The sequence below is a fragment of the Neomonachus schauinslandi genome, chromosome 1, assembly GCF_002201575.2.
Source record: "Neomonachus schauinslandi chromosome 1, ASM220157v2, whole genome shotgun sequence".
Lineage (NCBI taxonomy): Eukaryota > Metazoa > Chordata > Mammalia > Carnivora > Phocidae > Neomonachus > Neomonachus schauinslandi.
Window position 1 is genome coordinate 91,818,041 of NC_058403.1, and position 19,671 is coordinate 91,837,711.

Consider the following 19,671-nt stretch of genomic DNA (forward strand, 5'->3'; position numbering starts at 1 on the left):
TGCACACCAGGAAACATATGGAGAGCATAAGTGTGCATCATAGAAAACACTAGAAACAACCCGAACATCCACCAACAGATTTAGAATGAATAAATCCTGCTGTGCTCATTTGAGGAAAATAATGCATTGCGATCAGACACAGATAAATCCCGAAGATACACTATTGAATGAAAGAAGCAAATCTCAAAAGATTATCTACTAGATGGGTCCATTTATGCAATTTAAAGACAAGTCAAAAGCAAACTATTTCTTTGACTAGGAAAACATGCAGAGCATGATGAACACAAAATTCTATATAAAATCTCTCTCGTGATGGGGAAAGGCCTGCATGGGAAGACACCTGAGGGTTTCTGAGATGTGGTAATGTTTTGCTTTTCAGCTTGGGTGAATAAATTCAGTGATATTTATTTTATTATTGACTAAATTGTACATATATGTTTTCATATATTCTTTTGTATTTTGCTATATCTCACAATGTTTAAAATGTTCCCTAAAGGCAGACTTAGAAAATCTAAAAATTAAGTGGTTTTATTTCTTTTTTTAAAAGATCTTATTTATTAGAGAGGGAGAAGCAGACCGCCTGCTGAGCAGGGAGCCCGATGCGGGGCTCCATCCCAGCACCCTGGGATCACGACCTGAGCGGAAGGCGACGCTTAACCGACTGAGCCACCCAGGCACCCCTAAAAATTAAGTGGTTTTAAATTATCGGGGCAATGTCCTAATAAAAACAAGGGATTGCAGTTATCATAAAAAGTAACACATAGAATACAAAGCATATTTGTTGCAAACAATTCAATCTCTAAGGACACATACTGAATAAAAGGTCAAAAATCCCTCTTTGCTAGAAAGAACCCACCACTCTTAACAGTTCAGTGTGAATCTTTCTAGAGCCCTTTCTCTTTTTCCTCATATGTTATATAGAAACGGGATAATAATATATGTGCTGTTCTGAATTTGATTTTCAGAATATGGGACCATTTAACAATAACAATGGAGGTAACATTACACCAGTATCTCATTTTCAGCATCTCATTTATTAAGTCCATCTAAAATCCCCTCATCCTTTTCTTCTTATTCCTGTTAAATAGTAGCCAACTCACTTATCCTACACGGTTGAGATTCAGTGCTCTGGGTAACTCCAAATGGGCTGCTGATGTACAAGAACCACAGTCTAAGAACTCCAGCCCAGAATGCCAGGAATGTATTCCTTCCTTTGGGATGTGGAGCCCACCGTAGTGGGAGGAGGGAGACTGAGGGACGGGTGTGAACGTGTGTGTGTGTGTGTGTGTGTGTGTGGGTGTGTGTGTGTGGGTGTGTGTGTGTGTGTGTGGAGGAGACTTTCCTGGGGCCTCACGTACCCAGTTTTCCTGACAGTGAAGAGCAGCAATGTCCATGGAGCCCAGCACCCCCAGCCCGAGAGAAGCCTCTGGAGGCCCCGAGGTAGCGCACGCCCGCAGTAGCACTGTGGGCACTCTGTTCCTCTCCTCCTCTGGCTCACACACCTGGCGGGGCGGGGCGGGACGGGATGTGATGAACCCAGAGAGGAGGCTAGTCTCAAACAAATGCTACACGCCAGTAAATTGCCCCTTCCTATGGCAGTGTCCTCTAGATGTTGTAGCCTTAACAGAGTATCTGATAGTAATGCCAATAATACTTAACACTGTAGAGCAGTTTATAAATTAGTAAGTTCTTTCACATGATCTTACTTCTCACAAGAACCCTACAAGATCTATATTATGGGGGCACCTGGGTGGCTCAGTCGGTTAAGTGTCTGCCTTCAGCTCAGGTCATGATCTCAGGGTCCTGGGATCGAGCCCCATGTCGGGCTCCCTGCTCAGTGGGGAGTCTGCATCTGCCACTCCCCCTGCTTGTGTATGCTCTCTCTCTTTTCCTCTGTCAAATAAGAAAAATCTTTTAAAAAAAAACCTTCTTTAAAAGAAAAAGATCTATATTATGATCTCAATTTATAAAAGATCAAATTAAAGGTGAGAAAGATTAAATGACTTTGTCCAAATGAGTGCTGGGCCAACTGTGAAGCCCAAAGATACGGCTGCAAATTTTATAGCATCATCAAAATGTAAGTGCATGTGTAAAAGATGATTAGTTGCTAACAAAACAAAGTGTGTCAATCGTTCCCACCTTACAAAGAGCTCCAGTAGTGCTCCCAGATTTCTGTGAGGTGCTCCATCCTTTCTCTTTCACCCAGGGCCACTGTGGGGCACCACTCACATCCACAGTTAGCATAGATTTGCGTATTAAGTAAAGTACAGGACAGTATTGAGGCAGATGGCAGTAAAATCTCCTTAGGAAGGGCCAGCTTTTTCTCATGTACGACAGGCTGCCATTTGGGTTCAGGGCAGGGCTGTACTATCACCTTACATCCTGACTGTCTCCATCCCAGATGGTCACCTCTTGCTCCTGTTCAGTCCAACCCTTCTGCCAAAGCAGTGGAATGTGTGACTAGGGGAAGAGGAAGAAAAAAGAGCCGGGTTCCTTCTGTAGTTCGTAGGACACCTCAAGGTTTCAAAGGCATGAATCCAAAAGCATGAATTCAAAAAATGAATGCAGAAAAACGTGCTGAGGTTTCTGAATACACAGCAGAGTGGAGAAAACACAGGTTGAACTAATATTAAAATACTTGCCCTTCACATGTGAAAGTCAACATTCTCAGCTCGTTTGGATTTAAAAATAGAATGGAAGGAAGTTGATATAGAAGCTGTTGGCATGCCACACAAGTGAGGCAAGAGAATGTAAAAACCAAAGCCACTAATGCTAACCCGTATTTGAGAGTGGACTCTTGATTGTGAAGCTACTCTGGGGTTTTGACATTCATAATTATATGGCCGTGGGTTAAGTCATTAGACTCCGCAGAGTAAGTCTAAAAGCTGACCAAATTGAACCGGTGTGTCTTTTCTTTGTGTGCTTAATGATTATATCAGTTAGAATCCTTTGAGCCACCAGATAGAAAATTCAGCTAAAAGTATGTGAAACAATAAGGAAAATGTATTATTTCACATACCAGCAGGTAAGAAAGTTGGCAAGTTCAATGACTTGAAGACCCAGGGTCTTTCTTTTTTCTGCTCTGCTGTCTTCAGCTGGTCTGCTTGTCCCCTAGTGGTTACAAAATGGCTGCAGCAGCTCCTGGAATCATGGCCTCATCCAACATCCAAACCAAAATATCAAAAGGCTGGAAGAGATGGCATCCCAGTCTGGTGTCTGTTTATAAGGAGATAGACTTTTTCAGAAGCCCCCAGCAGACTTTTCTTCATGTCACACTGGCTACAATGATGTCAAGTGCCCATTCCTAAGCCAGTCATGGGTAAAAGTCACAAAATTACCATAGCTGGCTTAGACTGCTCAAGACGTATGCCTGGGTTAGGGGGGGCCTCCCCTTCCCAAAACTCAGCATCTGTTGATAAGCTGAACAAAATTAAGGTTTTCTTAGCAAGGAAGAATTGAGCGGGGTGGGCAACCGACAGTGCTTTGCCAAGAAGATTGTTCCACGTCGCTGTTTCCTGTTACAGGCTCTGCCAACATAAACGACCGAAGCATGCTGGGAAAGCGTGACAGTGAAGTGGCTGTCATTGTGCAGGACACGGAGACGGTCCCTTCAGTGATGGATGGAGAGGAGTACCAGGCTGGCCGCTTTGCCCAGGGACTTCGGCTGCAGTGCTTCAGGTGGGCGCCCCAGAGCTGTGTCCCTCTCACGTGGTTTCACTGCGTGGTTTCCCACCCTGAGCACACGTCATCCCTAGGTTCTTCTTTGTCTAAAACGGCGTCTCCCAGAGTATGGGATGCAAATCACCAGTAGTGTGCAAAATGACTTTCCGTGGGGCGTATTTTCTGTTTTAATCATTTTAATTACTTTTATGTGTAATCAAGAAAAATAGCATTTTAAATTTACTCATTGATTTAGGGCCAGGCCAGGTCAACCCCGCTAGTGTCTGTGTTTTTGTTTTTAAGATTTTATTGATTTTAAAGAGAGAGTGAGTGGGGGGAGGGACAGAGGGAGCAGGAGAGAGAAAATCTCAAGCAGACTCCATGCTGGGTGTGGAGCCTGACTGGGGGCTTGATCCCACGACCCTAAGATCACAACCGGAGCCAAAACCAAGAGTTGTGCACTTAACCAACTGAGCCACTCAGTCACCCCTATTTAAGTTTTTTAAAGTGAGTCCATTTTTTAAACTTATAGTCCCAATAATACAGGGATGTAAGAGAAGGTATTAAAGGAGGGTGCCAATGACTGCTGACGGTGAAGTTTGGAAACTTCAGCCCCAGACACAAAAGATTCTTGATCTTCTCCAAGAAGTTGTGAGTTCTACACTGATCTCTGCTCAAGCTGAGAGAACACTGGGTGGAGCAGCAAGGGCTGGGGGGCCCTAAATGAGTCCTTCATTCCCTTAATGTTTCTGAGAACTTTCCGGGGCTGGACTCTAACTGACCCCACCCCAGGCCCTGTAATCTAGTCTCAGTGGTCAGAGTGATCCTTCTAGAATCTAGCCCCAATCCTGTCACTTTGCTCATGGTCCATGGAACACCCCGAGCACTGTCCTACGCCTCGGCCTTCGCAGTGAGCCCCCCAGTCCATGATTCTAGAGCTGCATCCGCCAGGGATGGGTTTTCCCTGTGGCCTCCACAGTGAGATGCAGCAATCGGTCCTGACGAGGCTTTAAGCTATTTGGGGAAAGGTGAAGCAGCACAAAATGCTTCACAGCACCGTTGTTTTAACCCTGTTGGCGTGAATGAGTTTGGACACGGGTTCACTGGCAGGTAGGTGCCTCGTGGGTACTCCACTCCCTGCAAATGCTGGCCGCCATTTCCCTCCTATCTAGCCGCCCAGGCTCCAGCTTTTGAGAAGCAAGATAAGCTTCAGTTCCTTCCATTCCAGAGAGGGGTCATTCTGCTCTCCCTGCCCCAGGAGCTCGGCAAATCCATCCCTCAAAATCTGACTGTCAGTACTTCCTCACGATTCTTATGGCTGTATTTGTTGCCGTCGTTACTAATTGTTTTGCCAGTAAGACTTTTTTTTCCAAACCATTGATATTTCAATTAGCTTCTAGTGTTAATTTGTTTTGTTTAGCGGGGAAGAGATTAAAATTAGTACCCTGTTAATCAGCCCACTGATTGCTACTGCAGCATCTATGAGGAAGCAAATATTTCTTTGTGTAAACCAGTCTTTTCGGTTTTGTGAGAACTTAAGTATTCTCTTTAAAGCAGTGAGCTTTTTTTTTTTTAAAGATTTTATTTATTCATTTGTTAGAGCACAAGCAGGGGGAACAGCAGGCAGAGGGAGAAGCAGGCTCCCTGCTGAGCAAGGAGCCCAATGCGGGGCTCCATCCCAGAACCCTGGGATCATGACCTGAGCTGAAGGCAGATGCTTAACCGACTGAGCCACCCAGGTGTCCCAAAAGAGGGTAGTCTTTACTGCATCAAATTTCCCAAACCAAAGCCTTTGAAGCGCCTTGTCATGATACTTGCAAACTGTTTCTTTGCAGATTTTTAATTGGTCTTTGCAATAGGCTAGGTCCTTATTTTCCCTTTGGCTGTAATCTGGAGTCACCAACATTACTTGCATGAACTTAGAACTACTTCCCGCTTATACTTAAATGGGAAGAATCCTGGACTCGATGGACAGGGCAGCCTGAAGCTATTGGAAGGCTCGAGAGGTAAGGGTCTCCTGCCTCCTGCGCACTCAGGTGACAATCCATAGAAGGGCACCAGGCCCAGGAAGAGTCATCAGAACCTTCCAGATGGAGGCTCAGGGTCTGCTGGGTGGTCAAGCTGGAGAGGGCGCTTGGAGAGATCATCAGCCATGTGATGGAAAGAGCTGATCTGAGAGGATAAAACTGACACGAAGTAAAAAGCAGGGAGTAAAAACAAGAAAAACCCACAGCCTGACAGGTGAGTCCCTGTTTCCAACTGAGACCTTCTGTGGTACAGCTACCCAGACCTGCAGATTCCTCCCTTTTCCTCAAGTTATTTAAGCTGCCATTTGTAGACAACAGTCTTAAAAGCACTGCTGAAATAAATGGTGTGAAAGGCTCTGGGACAGTTGTGAGAGGAGACAGGACCAGGGCAGAGCCAGAATCAGGGGAGAAGCCCAGCTCCAGCTGACAGCAATGCCACCTTAAGATCAGGGTGGCCTTGCCTGAGTAACATTTAAAAATTTTAAATTATTCACCCTGCTTCCTAATATTACTCAGCCATTCTGTCAGATTAGGCAGGGTCAATGTGAAATCAATGAAATAGTAATGATCTTTGAAAACTGTAAGACCGAGGTTAAACTAAATCAAATCTCAATAAACAGCATATTATAACAGGGGCTCCAGGCTGGCTCAGTCAGTAGAGCAGGCCGCTCTTGTTCTCAGGGTCATGAGTTCAAGCCCCACATTGGGCATGGAGCCCACTTAAAACAAACAAACAAACAAACAAACAAACAAAAAAACAATCCACATTATGACACCAGTGTCCATGTTTGTCTTTAATATGGGTTGGTTTTTAAAAACGGGGAAGATGTAGGGCAATGTGAATAACAAAGTAAGTCCAGCTCTGCTTTCATCTTTCTGTTCAGTTTCTACAATGGGTGGATCCACTAGAATTTCTTCACCAATTTGCTTTGTTGCCAACACCTCGGATGTTCGGTCCTTCGTATTTAATGAGGAACCCTTTGCTGGGTGGCACGGCTTTCACTGCTACTGGAGTTGCTAGGTTTGAGTTGTAGTTTGATAAAATCTGGAGAATATCTTCTGGAATGGTAGTCAGTTCTGGAGGTGTAGGTGTTCTCAACAGATTCTCATAAGAAGAAATTACAGGAGAAGAGGGATCCGCAAAACTCTCAAAACACCTGTCTGAATTTAAAACTAATGATGTACAGTCTTTCATTTCTAAATCATTTGATGAACTATTTGTTTTTGATAATGGATAATTTGTGGACCCCAAAGCTGTACTGTTCTTTGTAGAAGGAATTTCCAAACCAGGAGTGCAGAATGTAGGTGCCAAGGGAGAATCCGTATAGTCGGCACCATTTTTGTTCAACTGCTGGAGGCCAAGAGTGGCAAAGAAATTATCACTGGTCATTGGCTCTGGTTCTGTGGCGTCTTCACATTTATTCTCCTTCATATTTTTAAGTCCCATTGTGTAATCTTCATTTAAACATGCAGTACAGTCAGAGATGTCCTTTATAACTTTCTAAATATATAATAATGATAAAGGTGTAGGTGGTTCTGATTACAACCTATTTTTGTGGTAGAAAATTTGGCAAATACAGTTAAGCAATAAGAAAATTAAATTCATCTGTAATCCCACTGCCCAGAGCTAGCGGCTTTAACATTTGCTGTCTATCATTCCCCTTTGGTCAGTACATATATATTACTATACTGTATTTCTTTTTTAAAACATAGTTAGGAGCTTGGAGTCCTAGGAAGTTCTTTATTATTTAAATAATGTTACATAGTTTTGTGTCATTAAGTATTCTTCTATAACATTTAATGGCTGCATTGTATTACATCATGTGAGTATGCTATAACTCCTTTAACCAATACCTCACTGATAGTCAGGTATTTCATGGATATAAAAAAGTGGATATGGGGATGCCTGGCTGGCTCAGCCAGTGGAGCGGACTCTTGATCTTGGGGTTGAGAATTCAAGCCCCATGTTGGCTGTAGAGATTACTTAAAAATAAAATCTTTAAAATAAATAAATAAGTTGATATATTTGTAGATAGCATCTTCTTTACCTTCTTAATTGTTTCCTTAGCTAAATCCTAACTATGGAATTTCTAATCCAAGGCAGTGTGCTGCTTCCTTTACCCTCTGACTTCTTGCTGTCTTGCTAGTAGTGCTTTCAAGGGCTTATTCCTCCTGTCTTTACCAGCACTGGGCTCTATTATTTTATTTAATCTTTGCCAATTTGTTGGATTTCAAATGGAATTTCATTAATTTGCACTTTTGAGGGTTCAAAAAAATGTGTTCGTTAGCCATATTGTTCTTGTAATTGTTCTTTTAGAAATTACCTGGCTATTCATGTCTTTTGTCCATTTTGTTGGAATGTTTCCCTTTCTTTGAATGATTTATAAGTAATTTAAGTATCTACGAGGCTAATTCTTTTGTCACACTGGTTCCAAATCTGATTTGTCAATTGCCTTTGAATCATATTTAGAGTATTTGGGGGAAACTCAAAATCTTATTAATCAAATCTATCCAGGTTTTTTGCCTCCTTTTCTTGCATGCTTAGTATAGTTTCCCCAACCCAAGATCAAATACTGTATTTTCTTCTAGTACTTATTTGATACTGCTTTTTACATTTAACATCTGCAATTTATTTTAATGTAAGAAATGAGGTGTAGGGACTCTAACATTCCCCCTCCCCCACACAGCCTACCAGTTGATCCAGAACTGAATGATGTGCAGTACTCTTTGCTTAACATGCAATGCCTCCTTATGATATACCGCATTGCTATATATCCTCACTCATCTCTAGTCTCTCCATCAGGTGTATTATAATCTGCTTACTTGCATCCCAGTGTGACACCGCTTTAATCATTGTGTCTGTGTGCTTTATTTACTGCTTCTTGCCACCCCACTTCCCAAATCAATATTCTTTGGCAGAATAATCTTGGCTACTCTTAAACATTCACTCTTCCACATGAACTTTAGAATTATTTATTCATGTTCTCCATTTTTTTTGTTATTGTTGTTGAAATTACAGTAGATTTGTAGATTAATATAAAAAGAATTAACATATCTATAATGTTGAGTCATCCTCTTGAACAAAGTATAGGCTTCAATGTATTCAAATTCTTTTTGAATTTTTCTTTAATAAAGCTCTAGGGTTTTCATTAATGGGGGTGTTGCTCTTCAGGAATCGTTAGAGTTTTATTTTAACTTTTTTATGCTGATCTTATACATTTCAGGCTAAGCATATTCTTAGGTGCTTTTATTTTACTGACAATTTTCAAACTGTCTTAAAGAGGCATTTGTTCGCAAACAATCATTTTTCACTTTGCCTCAATGGCAAACACAGCTAATATATTAAAAAGGGCCACAAAAAACCTCATGTTGATTTTATTAGGAAATGTTATCAAAGATAATATCAGGGCCTAGGATATAGCCATTTTCTCACTAGAAAAAAAAATGCAGCTTCAATCCATTTTCCATCTGGGTTATTTTTGAATAGAAATAGAGAGACACATTTCAATGTGAAATCAATTCTAAATAGAGTCAGCATCAGGATACTGCACTGAATGTCACAACTATGTGCCGAACAGTTCATTAAGTCCTGGAAAATTATCCAACTGTACAGATCTAACCATCACTCAACAGAAACCATTATCCACCCAAGTAGAGCTCAGAATCATGTTAAGCAATAGACATGAGGAATGGAAAGACCAGGAACTATTTTCTGCAGTTTTTCTCCTGTTCCACTGATGCATAAACAATGAACGAGTAAATAATTCCCATTATACACACCTACATTAAATCAGATGAGTTTTCTCTCACCTTAGTCCCCAAAAGAAGATCCAGAGAATTTCATTTTACTGTGCATTTTAACATGAGAAAACTGACAGGGAAAGTAATTTATTACTAAAAATTACCTGTTGTAGACTTAACTTACAATTTGCTCTTAACTTATAATTTGGTGGACACATTGTGTCACCTCTTGTTTTTAAATTAAAAGCAAAGTTACAGAAGTGTTCTTTTTGCTAAGTTTTCAGCTGGTTAGACCTGATCCCCATCAAAGACATTGTTTTAATTGATGAATTGTCATAATTTGCATGGTCCTTCAGATTTGCTGCAGATTTTGCATTAGGTCTTTTTTTCTTTTTTTTTAAAGATTTTATTTATTTATTTGACACAGAGACAGTGAGAGAGAGAGAACACAAGCAGGGGGAGTGGGAGACGGAGAAGCAGGCTCCCCGCCAAGCAGGGAGCCGGATGCGGGGCTCAATCCCAGGACCCTGGGATCATGACCTGAGCCGAAGGCAGATGCTTAACGACTGAGCCACCCAGGTGCCCCTGCATTAGGTCTTAATGAGCAGCCAGCATCTGTGTGCAAACACCATCCTTAAATCCATTTTAAAAGTTATTCTTCTGTAGTCTGAAGGAGACATTATTTGAAGTGGAAATAAAATTTTCAGGTTATAAAACTCTAAAAAATCCTAAGTGAGCCCATGGTGCCAAATCCACTCATTTTAAAGAATTTTTAGGTAGTGGGAAGAGTGCAGACTAAAACTAAAATGAGATGTCCTTTTATCCTTGTAAAAATGGCTGAGTTTTTTCAGGAATTAATCATGTTGGGGATGACTGGGGAGAACAGGCACGGTTACAGCGTCTGTGTTGGAACAGCCTTTCTTGAAGTAAATTTTAACTCTAAAATTTTTCCTGGTGAAAGAGTCCTGTAAATTCACAAAGTATTATGCATGATGAATAAATTATGTTCATTGTAAAATTGTTCAGAATAATGAAAAACTGGAAACCATCCAAGAGGTCATAATAAAATACTTGAAGAAATTTCACATGATGGGAAATTTTGCAACCATTAAGAACGATGACGTCAATCCACATTTATTTAAATACAGAGAGGGTAACAATAGAAGGACCTCCACACTGTTGAATCCAGTGGTCCCTTCTCATCTGAATTTGACACAGTTCTCCTTGGTGAACTTCGCGTGGTTCCAGGATACGACACCCTTGCTTTTCTCCATGTTCGATGGCTATTCCTCTTCTTCCTTCCCACTGAAGCACATCGGGTCCTCTTCTCTGTCTAAACTCACTCCTTTGGTACACCAGTTAAAGTCCCATGGCTTTATGAATATATATATATATATATATATACACACACACACACACACACACACACAATTCTCAAATTTATACTCCAGCCAGGCCCCCTCTCCTCAACTCCAGATTCATTTCTCCAGCTGCCTACTTTGCATTACCCTGTGAATGTTTAATGAAAGTCTCAACAGGTTCAACACTGAATTTCTGGTCTTCTCCCACAAACTGGCTCTACCAACATAATTCCCCATGTCAACCAATGGCACCCATATTCTTCTAGTTGCTCACTCCAAAACCCCCGTTGTCATCCTCGATGCCTCACTTCTTCTCACATCGTACACCTACTCTGTCAGTACAACCTGTTGGCTCCACCTTCCCCTCCACTGCCCAAGCCATCATCATCTCTCAGTCACGTTACTGCAGGAGCTCCTGAGTGGTCTCCCTGTTACAGCCCTTGCCCCACACATTCTGTTCTCAGTACAGTCGCCGTATTTTCCTATGTAAGTCAGCTCCTATCACTTGTCTGCTCCAGTGTCTGCAATATGTCCCAGTTTCACTTAGCATAAAAGCCAAAGTCCTTCTAAGACCGATTTCCTCACTTCTGCCTTCAATGTAACATAAACCTTTTTGATCTTCTTTGAACCTATCAGGCATGTGAGAAAGGGCTTTAGACTCCGTTTGAAATCTAGCTTTGTTAGTAGTGTGTCTCCAAATTTTAGCTTCCCATCTGCAAAATGGGAATCGTGTGCCATGTACCTCACAGGATTGAGGTTGAAATGTTTTTTATTTAACTCCAAGGCCTTCTATAAGTACAAGGGTTTTTATCGTATATGACCTCTAAAACTTACCTTGCTTTGCTTAAGAATTTCTTGTTGTTTCCAGTCTGCTGTTTGTATATGATGTCAAATAACATCTAGTATGTGGCTTCTTTTTTGCCAGGCACTCTGGGGATATGAGAGTAGCCAGGTCATGTTCTCTTGAAGAATTAACCTGCTAGATGTGGGACATAAGCCTGTTAAAAACAAAAAGTGAGTGAAGTATTGTAGATGTTCTGATAAAACAAAGCATATATGAAGTACAGAGGGGGAGCAAAAGAAGAATGTTGAAGTCTCTGAGGACTGAGACAGAAGAATGGGAGATGGGAGAAGGGGGAGCCATGAATCAAGGGGAAGCCTTGCACTGAATGCTGAAAGATGGTAGGTGGGGTCAGGCAAACAGGAAGGGTGGGGGAAGGCTCCCTGACTACTCTCATCTCATACTTTTAAAGCACACCCAGTATTTATTACAATACTTCATTCTTTTTGAGGATGATTATTTATTCATTGTTGATCTTACCCATCAAATTTAATTACCCAAGGAAGCTCCATGTCTTTTGTATTCATTTCTGTACCCTAGAGTTTGACATAGTTCTTGGCCCAAGAGAAGGAAGGGAGGGAGGGAAGGTAAGAGGGAGGAAGAAAGGGAGAGAAATAGGGGGAGAGGGAGGAGAAAGGGCTATTTCATCCTGGTTGAGACCTTGAACAAGTTACTTAATCTCTCTGTGCCTTAGTTCCCTTATTTGTAAACTGGAGATAATAATAGTTGCTTCTTTATAAGATTGTTGAGGACTTACTGAGACAGTTCTTGGAAAGGACTTTGCCAATTTGCTGGCCCATGAGTTGTGTGTGTGTGTGTGTTTTTAAAGATTTATTTGAGAGAGAGAGAGAGAGAGCAGAAGGAGAGGCAAAGGGAGAGGGAGAGAAAGAATCCCCAAGGGGACTCTCCACTGAGCGTGGAGCCTGACACAGGGCTTAATCCCAGGACCCTGAGGTCATGACCTAAGCCAAAATCCAGAGTCAGATGCCCAACCGACTGAGCCACCCAGGCGCCCCCTGGCCCATGTTTTGAATGTAACCCTATCCTCCAAGGTTCTCACCCCCTTAGGCCAAATTGCCAGGACTTTCTTGGAACTAAATTCAGGTCTTTCTGTCTATCCAATAGTTAAAACTTCCAAACATCATAACAGCTTAGATTTGTTTTGTTTTGCAACTAAGGTTTTATATACACACAGTTTTAATGGCTTCCTCTGATTTTCTTAAAAAAAAAAAAAAAAAAAGGACTTCTGTGGTTGGGTTACATGAATGGTAACATAATGAAGTACATTATCGTTAGAAACAATGCCTGCAGTAAACTTCTTTATCTCAGTTACTCATTTTGGAGGGTATTTGTATTTCAGGGTTGTCCTTGGCTATCTTTCTGACCCAAGTGAAAACATTCAGGATCCAGTGAGTGACAAATTCTTCAAGGAGGTGTGGGTTGCAACGGCAGCTCGAAATGCTACAATTTATGATAAGGTGAGGTTTGCATATCACCCCCCACCTTTTTTAATTGAATCACATCACCAAAGCACACCATTATTACTGCATATTATTGGTACAGAGTATTCTTAATGAGTGTAAAAAAACAGTACACTTCCAAGTTGTAATAAAATACCTCTTTGTAGACATTAAAAAACAGAGTCAAAAAGTATCATGGATTACGGTTTAGCAGAGCCGTTAGTTGCATTCTGATCTCTCATCTGACTCTGGGATCCTATCATGAGCATCCTTAGAAGGTGGTTACCCAGCCTTTGGATGTGTCTAGTGACAAAGAGAACAGAGGCAGATGAGATCCAAAAATGAGTCAGACCTGGGTTCAACCCAGCTCACCCAGTTGCTGGTGATAGAACTTTGTACGTAGTGATTTGACTTTCTGAGCCCTCCCCTCTTCTCCTATAAACTGGGAGGAATATTCACTGGGGTAGTTATGAAAATAAAGAATAGTCTTTTAAATGTATTTAACACATAGCAGAGTAAATGGCGTCCATCCTTATGATGGAACTTACTAATAATGAAACACGTCCTTTGTTGGGCAGCTCTAATTTTGGAAAGGTGTTTTAAAACCAGCTCCATATGTTAGGGAGGCCAAATGTATCTTTTGGTAAGTTCTATCCATGGGTTATAATAAAGAATGCACCAGAGTTAAGAGTTGTCCGACAGGGGAACAAGTTACTTCATGAAGTAGCCAGCTTTCTGTCATAGAAAATCTTCAAGCTGAGATCTGCTGATCATCTATCAGAAATTGGGTAAGAGTGTGTTGGTGTTCTTCATGACTGCTGGAGTGCCTTCCAGCCCGGAGAATTCATCATTCCTAATGAAACATGACAGTTGACATAGCCTTATTTCATACTGAGGACTCAAGGCCACGACCAAATAGGTCATATGCATGGAGTCTTTTAAAATGTAATTTTAAAAATTCAGTGCACAGCCTTTTTTGGATCCTCATGGAGGCGGGGTAGATAGCAGCTATAAAAAACATTTTGGGAACATAGGATAAGTCTGAATATGGACCATTATCGTAAATGATTTGGAATGGATTTTCTGAGGTGTGAGAATGCTATCGTGGTTATATAGGCACATCCGTATTATTAATACATGCTGAAGTATTTAGGAGGGCAGTATTCTGCTATGGGAAGCTCATTTTCAGTTAGCAAAATAAGTGTACAACTGATAACTTTAAGTAAAGGTACAGATACGAACATTTTTGAAAATGAAAAGTTAGAGACAATATAATCTGCAATTTTCCTCTTAGACCAGAACCTCCAGTGAAATTCGGGGAATTATAATCCAAAATCCTAACCTGAATGTGGACTAACATCAGTGGAATTCCCATACCACTAGCTTGACTTTATCCTGAAGTCAATGACTCGTGTAGATCAGATAGAAGGATCTATGATTTTTTTTTTTTGATGGAAGCAAATCTAGGCATCTCTTGGTAGCAAATAAGAGAAACAACTCTTCAATCAGGTCTGTGCTGTGGCATAAAACTAGCAAAGATTTTGTCTGTCAGAATGCATATTTTCCGTAAAGGGGATCTCTTTTCTTTTAAACTTATGACCTAGTTTCTTCCTATTTGTGTTTTAATCAGGTGTTCCGGTGCCTTCCCAATGATGAAGTACACAATTTAATTCAATTGAGAGAATTTATAACCAAGCCCATCTTAGCAAGGGAAGATCCTATTAGAGCTGAGGAAGAACTGAAGAAGATCCGTGGGTTCTTAGTGCAGTTCCCCTTTTACTTCCTGTCTGAAGAAAGCCTACTGCCTTCCGTTGGAACCAAAGAAGCCATAGTGCCCACAGAGGTTTGGACTTAAGGGTGATATTCATTTGCAGCTCCAAGGACTTCCACCTTGAAAAGTACACTGTGCACAGTGACTTTAGGGAGATCCTCACAGCTGCAGGCAGCCCTGATGCATGCTGGGATCCACCCCAGGGACCCTCTGGATTGGCTGGGCAGGGCTGCAGTCCTGATAGAAGGACACTGAACATCAGGTGGGCTTTCTAACTCCTCCTGCTTATCCTTGTGAAAAAGGGACTGTCTTCTTATTGGTAGCTATATGCTCAACAACAAATTCCATAGTGTACACCAAAATGCATTTCCTTTGCTAACAAGAATTTACCTGTGCCTGTGATCTAGGTTGCCAGAAATTGTCAAACCCTCCTTATTTTTCTCTGACCCTCATTAATGCAGCTGATGACTGCCAGACCTGCCCTCACTTCATAGTACATACAGACACGGTTTGAGACATTCTTTATTCCTAGAAGATGTCGTGATGCTGCTCCCAGGTGCTTCAGGGTGGCAGGGAGATGCCCCTGCCCATCTGGTCCTGACGTAAGAGTGTTCACCCAAGCAAGGATGTGGTCCTTATCCCTTTTCAGTGACTGAAAGGACAGGGTAGACGTTATGTACATAGCAGCCCAAGTTGGGTGCTTCTGATAATGTCGAGACTATAGATCTTAACACCACAGAGCAATAGGAAGGAAGTAAATTTGGTTATTGAGGCAGAGATTTTACTTTGCCTCTGAAGGCAATGACAAGATATGGTCTTTTGATAGGGCCCACCTGATCAAATTTGAAAACACATGTAAGATATTTCATTACACAGCAGCTGATAAAACTCAGAGCACGCAGCCTTCAGAAGCCTCCAAGGTGGCCGTGGGGATCTGATCCAGACAAGAAAAGAAGATTCCTTATAGTCCTGGAAAATTTCCTATCACCCTTAGCTGCTGGATTGATTGAGATTTGAGTTTCTCCATTTGAAAAATCAAACCAGTGAATGCAATTTGTCTTTCAAGAGAACCGGAGGCTTCATAACTCCTACCAAATTAATAAGTAGAAGCCTGACCTTATTTGACATTTAGCTCTCAGCTATGTTACCTTCTTTAAGAAAAATTAATTGATTGCAATATACTTGCTACTTAACTTGTACTATTAAATATGCCTTAACATTCCACCAGCCTTCCAAAGAGGTTAGGATCTTCATTAATTCACATTGTCCTAGTCTATGAATTGTTCTGGAAACCCATGTTTCCTTTGTGAATAGTAGTATTCCCTTTGGTACACCCCAGCTCTAATGTTACTAAGCAGAACTATTCTTCCAGCCTGAAGAGCTGATGTGGGTTCCCAAAAGCCCTGTGCCCATAAAACATGATGTAGGTGCATTGATCACACATGTATGGATTATCGGGACAGAATCTCATTGGAGTCGTTCTTCAGAAAAAGCGAGGACCCAATCCTTGTTTTCATGGAGCTAGGAAGAGGTTAAACAGGAGTATAAAGTCAATAATCTGGGTGAGTAGGAAAGAGTGTCACACTCAGGAGAGGATGTCACAGCTAGAGAACATTTCACGAATGAGGTGGGACTATGCTTTATGAATAAAGAATTTCTCGGATGGCTGAAGATGGTAAAATGACTTCATTCTATAGCAGCTGTAAGTAAGACATTTGCTATTTCTGAAGTTTAGATTGGCATTTAGAGAGTTGAGTGGGCGTGGAATACCTAAGGATTTCTTATGGTTTACTTTTACATGTTTTTTCAACTGTAGAACAGTCAATGCACTGGCTTTTGATTTTGTGCAAAATGCTCTCCTAACACCATGAAAAAGAAAAGCCTAAAAGGTCCCCTTCTCATAAAAAACAAGTCACTTAATCCAGCCTCTCCTCAGAAACTGAGGCCCAGGTTGGTTGAAGGACTCACTTGAGTTCACCCATCTAAGAGATGGTGGAGGCAGGACCAGTGAAATTGCTGTGGTTCATTCGTGGCCTCTCCCTTGACGTGGTCATTGTCTGCAAGTGAGGAGAGGCAGTAAACAGATTTCAGACAGGATACCTCTAAGCTGTTTTGAACACCGTGATATCGTGTACTTAAGGGTTCATCTGTCTCCCCCTGCTTGAATGTAAGCTCCATGGGGCAGGGACTTTGCTGTGTTTTGTTCACAGTGTATCCTCCGAGCCTGGAACAGTGCTGGCACAGTGGAGGTGCTCAGTAACTGCTTGGTGGGTGAATAAACGAGGTGGAGGGGCGAGCTCATGAAATGCCAAACTTACAGAATCTCAGGCAAGAAATCTTACTGTTGGTTTCTGGGGCCAGTTTCCTTTCTACTGCATCTTCTCAAAGGCAAGATATTCTTCTGCAAAGATGAGAGGCTACCAGCTTTACTTGGGTGGGTGGATTTTCTGGAAGATTCTGTGCAATAATTGCCTATCTGCAATAGCAGCTTCCGTAGGGCAGCATTCTGCAAAAGTCACACGGGGTGTGGACACGAGGTGTACTGCGTGGCCTAATTAGCCATCATTCTGACACCACTACCACCTAATAATGGAAGTTCAAATAACTTATCTTTAACATTGCAATATTTTTCCTTTATACCGTTTTAAATTTTTAACTTACAAACCATAGTCAAACATAAGGTAAATGAAAATTTGTCACGCTGATCATTTGGAAGTTGTAAAGTGAGAGACTAGGATGGCAATCCAACCAAAATGCAGGCTTACTTGCTCTTTCCCCAAGCTGCTATAATTGTTCAATTTATTCTTAATAAATGCACATAAGTGAATGTCACCCTACTTCTGCTTGACACAAAGAAATAGAACATCATGCCCTCCTAATGTAGATCTACTTGGATTCTTCTGGGCCAAAGGTACTGATATTCTCCTAAACCACTCTAAAACTTCATACCGAAGTATTGCAGTTGGAGCACGTCACTGACACAAAAAAACAAATACTTGGCAGTGAACATCTGTTCAGAATACTTTGATATTCTGGACAGAACTCAGACTCCTAGCCTCACCTCTACTGCAGTGCTTGGTACACCAAGGCTGGGCCTCCTGTTTTTGTAAATAAAGTTTTATTTAAACACAGCCATGTCCATTCATTTACATGCATTGGTGACCAAATGATCTGCAAATTCTAAAATATTCACCATCTTTTAAGAAAAGCCTACTGGTCCTTCCTGTAGAGAGAGCAGAGAATGTCCAGACAGAGTACCTCCACCAAACAGAGTTGGATGAGTTCTGTTCTCTTCCCTAACAAGGTTTTCAAGTCTCCTTATCCCAGAGCCCAACATTCTACAATGGATTTATTCTAAGAACAAGGTCGAGTCCTTTCAGGAATAAAATCACATGGTTTTGGCTCTGGAAAGAGAGGTTGTCAGCTAAAGCAGGCTTCTCCCAGCTGAGCACTCATAAGCATACATGGTTGACAATGTTTGTAACTAAAGTGTTAAAAAAAAAAAAAAAATGAGGATGGATAGGCTGAAGGGTTTGTATTCAGAATGAGAACTGTGAACTCAGGAGACTCAGTTTCCTGTGAACTTTCCATCCGTGAAGCATTGGAAATGATCCATGTATCCATTCTCTGCTTCACAATCAGTGCTCTCTGTGCCTGGTTCCTTAACTGCTTTTTTAAAATGTAAATATTCATTAATTAAATAATTAAAAGTGTGAAATCAGCAGCGTCCCTTTATTTGAAAACCAGATTCCTCATTCTGCACCGGGGTCTTGAGAGCCAGAGTGCTACATGTCTGACCTTGAGACAGCACTGTGTATCTGTGGATACCCTGCCCTACACCCCAGTCGTGGGCCCCCGGGAGGATCAGCCTCAGAGTCTCAGCATCCTCTGCTACTCCCAGGCCTCTGTCCCCTGTGGGGTGTGATGATAGAGTGAGGCGGCAAATTTCTTTTAAAAAACTGAGACAGCTTCCAGTAAGCACATATTCAGAAGGCCACTGGGGGTGCTGGGGCACATCAGTGAGCAGGTCAGACCAGGGGGCCCTTCATGCTGCCCACATTCTAGTGAATTGTGAGTGCAAAGTTACTGCCCTTCTCAAAATAAGAAAGTGCCTGAAATAAGAGGTAGTTGAGTGCAAATGTAGGAATTACCAAGCTGGAGAAAACAGCAAAGATGAGAATGAAATAGAGTAAGTGTCAGTCTTTGAGGACACCAGAGTAGGAACATGGAAACAACCATATTACTACTACTGATAACAGTAATAGCTATTATTAGTGACTTTGTTGGCCAGGACCTCTTCTAAGCACTTCACATGTTTCAGCTCATTCAGCAGTTCTAGAGCTTCACACTTAGGAATGGTCATGGCCCTGAGACTGCCCTTTACCCCCTCTTCAAGACTCTGGGGGCTTACATACAACCCCCAGGTATATGAGGTACAGGTATGGGACTGATCAAATACCAATGGGAAAAGCATGGGCTTCAGCATGCAAGAGAGCTCACCCCAGATCTCCACCTGCCACTTGCCAGCAGTGGGACTCTGCCAGCAAATAATCCTCTCTGAGGTCTTCAAATGTGGTAATAAAGCCGCACTCATGAAGGCCAATGAGATACATAGGTAAAAGCACAACAGCAGATGTGCACACAGGTGTTTCTATCAAGCTATAGCAGATGCCTTTCATCTACTCTCTGAAAGTGAGACAGACCATCTTGAATAGAGAGGACAACACACCCCACACCCACACCCATGGTCTGGACTTCTTTCCCACTTCCAGAAGTCAATAAAATGATAGTGATTTCCAGATGGTAACTA

General features: G+C 41.7%; 1 protein-coding gene across 6 annotated transcripts in view; it reads left to right on the forward strand.

Annotated features, from left to right (window-relative positions):
• Window positions 1-18,602, forward strand: part of PLD1 (phospholipase D1) — a 192,122-nt gene extending 173,520 nt beyond the window's left edge. For all 6 annotated transcript variants that reach the window (XM_044920134.1, XM_021702667.2, XM_021702664.2 and 3 more), the window contains 3 exons: window positions 3,525-3,678; window positions 12,991-13,108; window positions 14,721-18,602. In XM_044920134.1, the coding sequence (XP_044776069.1) occupies window positions 3,525-3,678; window positions 12,991-13,108; window positions 14,721-14,945 (497 nt within the window). In that variant the 3' untranslated portion in view covers window positions 14,946-18,602. The remainder of the gene's footprint in view (window positions 1-3,524; window positions 3,679-12,990; window positions 13,109-14,720) is intronic.
• Window positions 18,603-19,671: the final 1,069 nt, after the last annotated feature.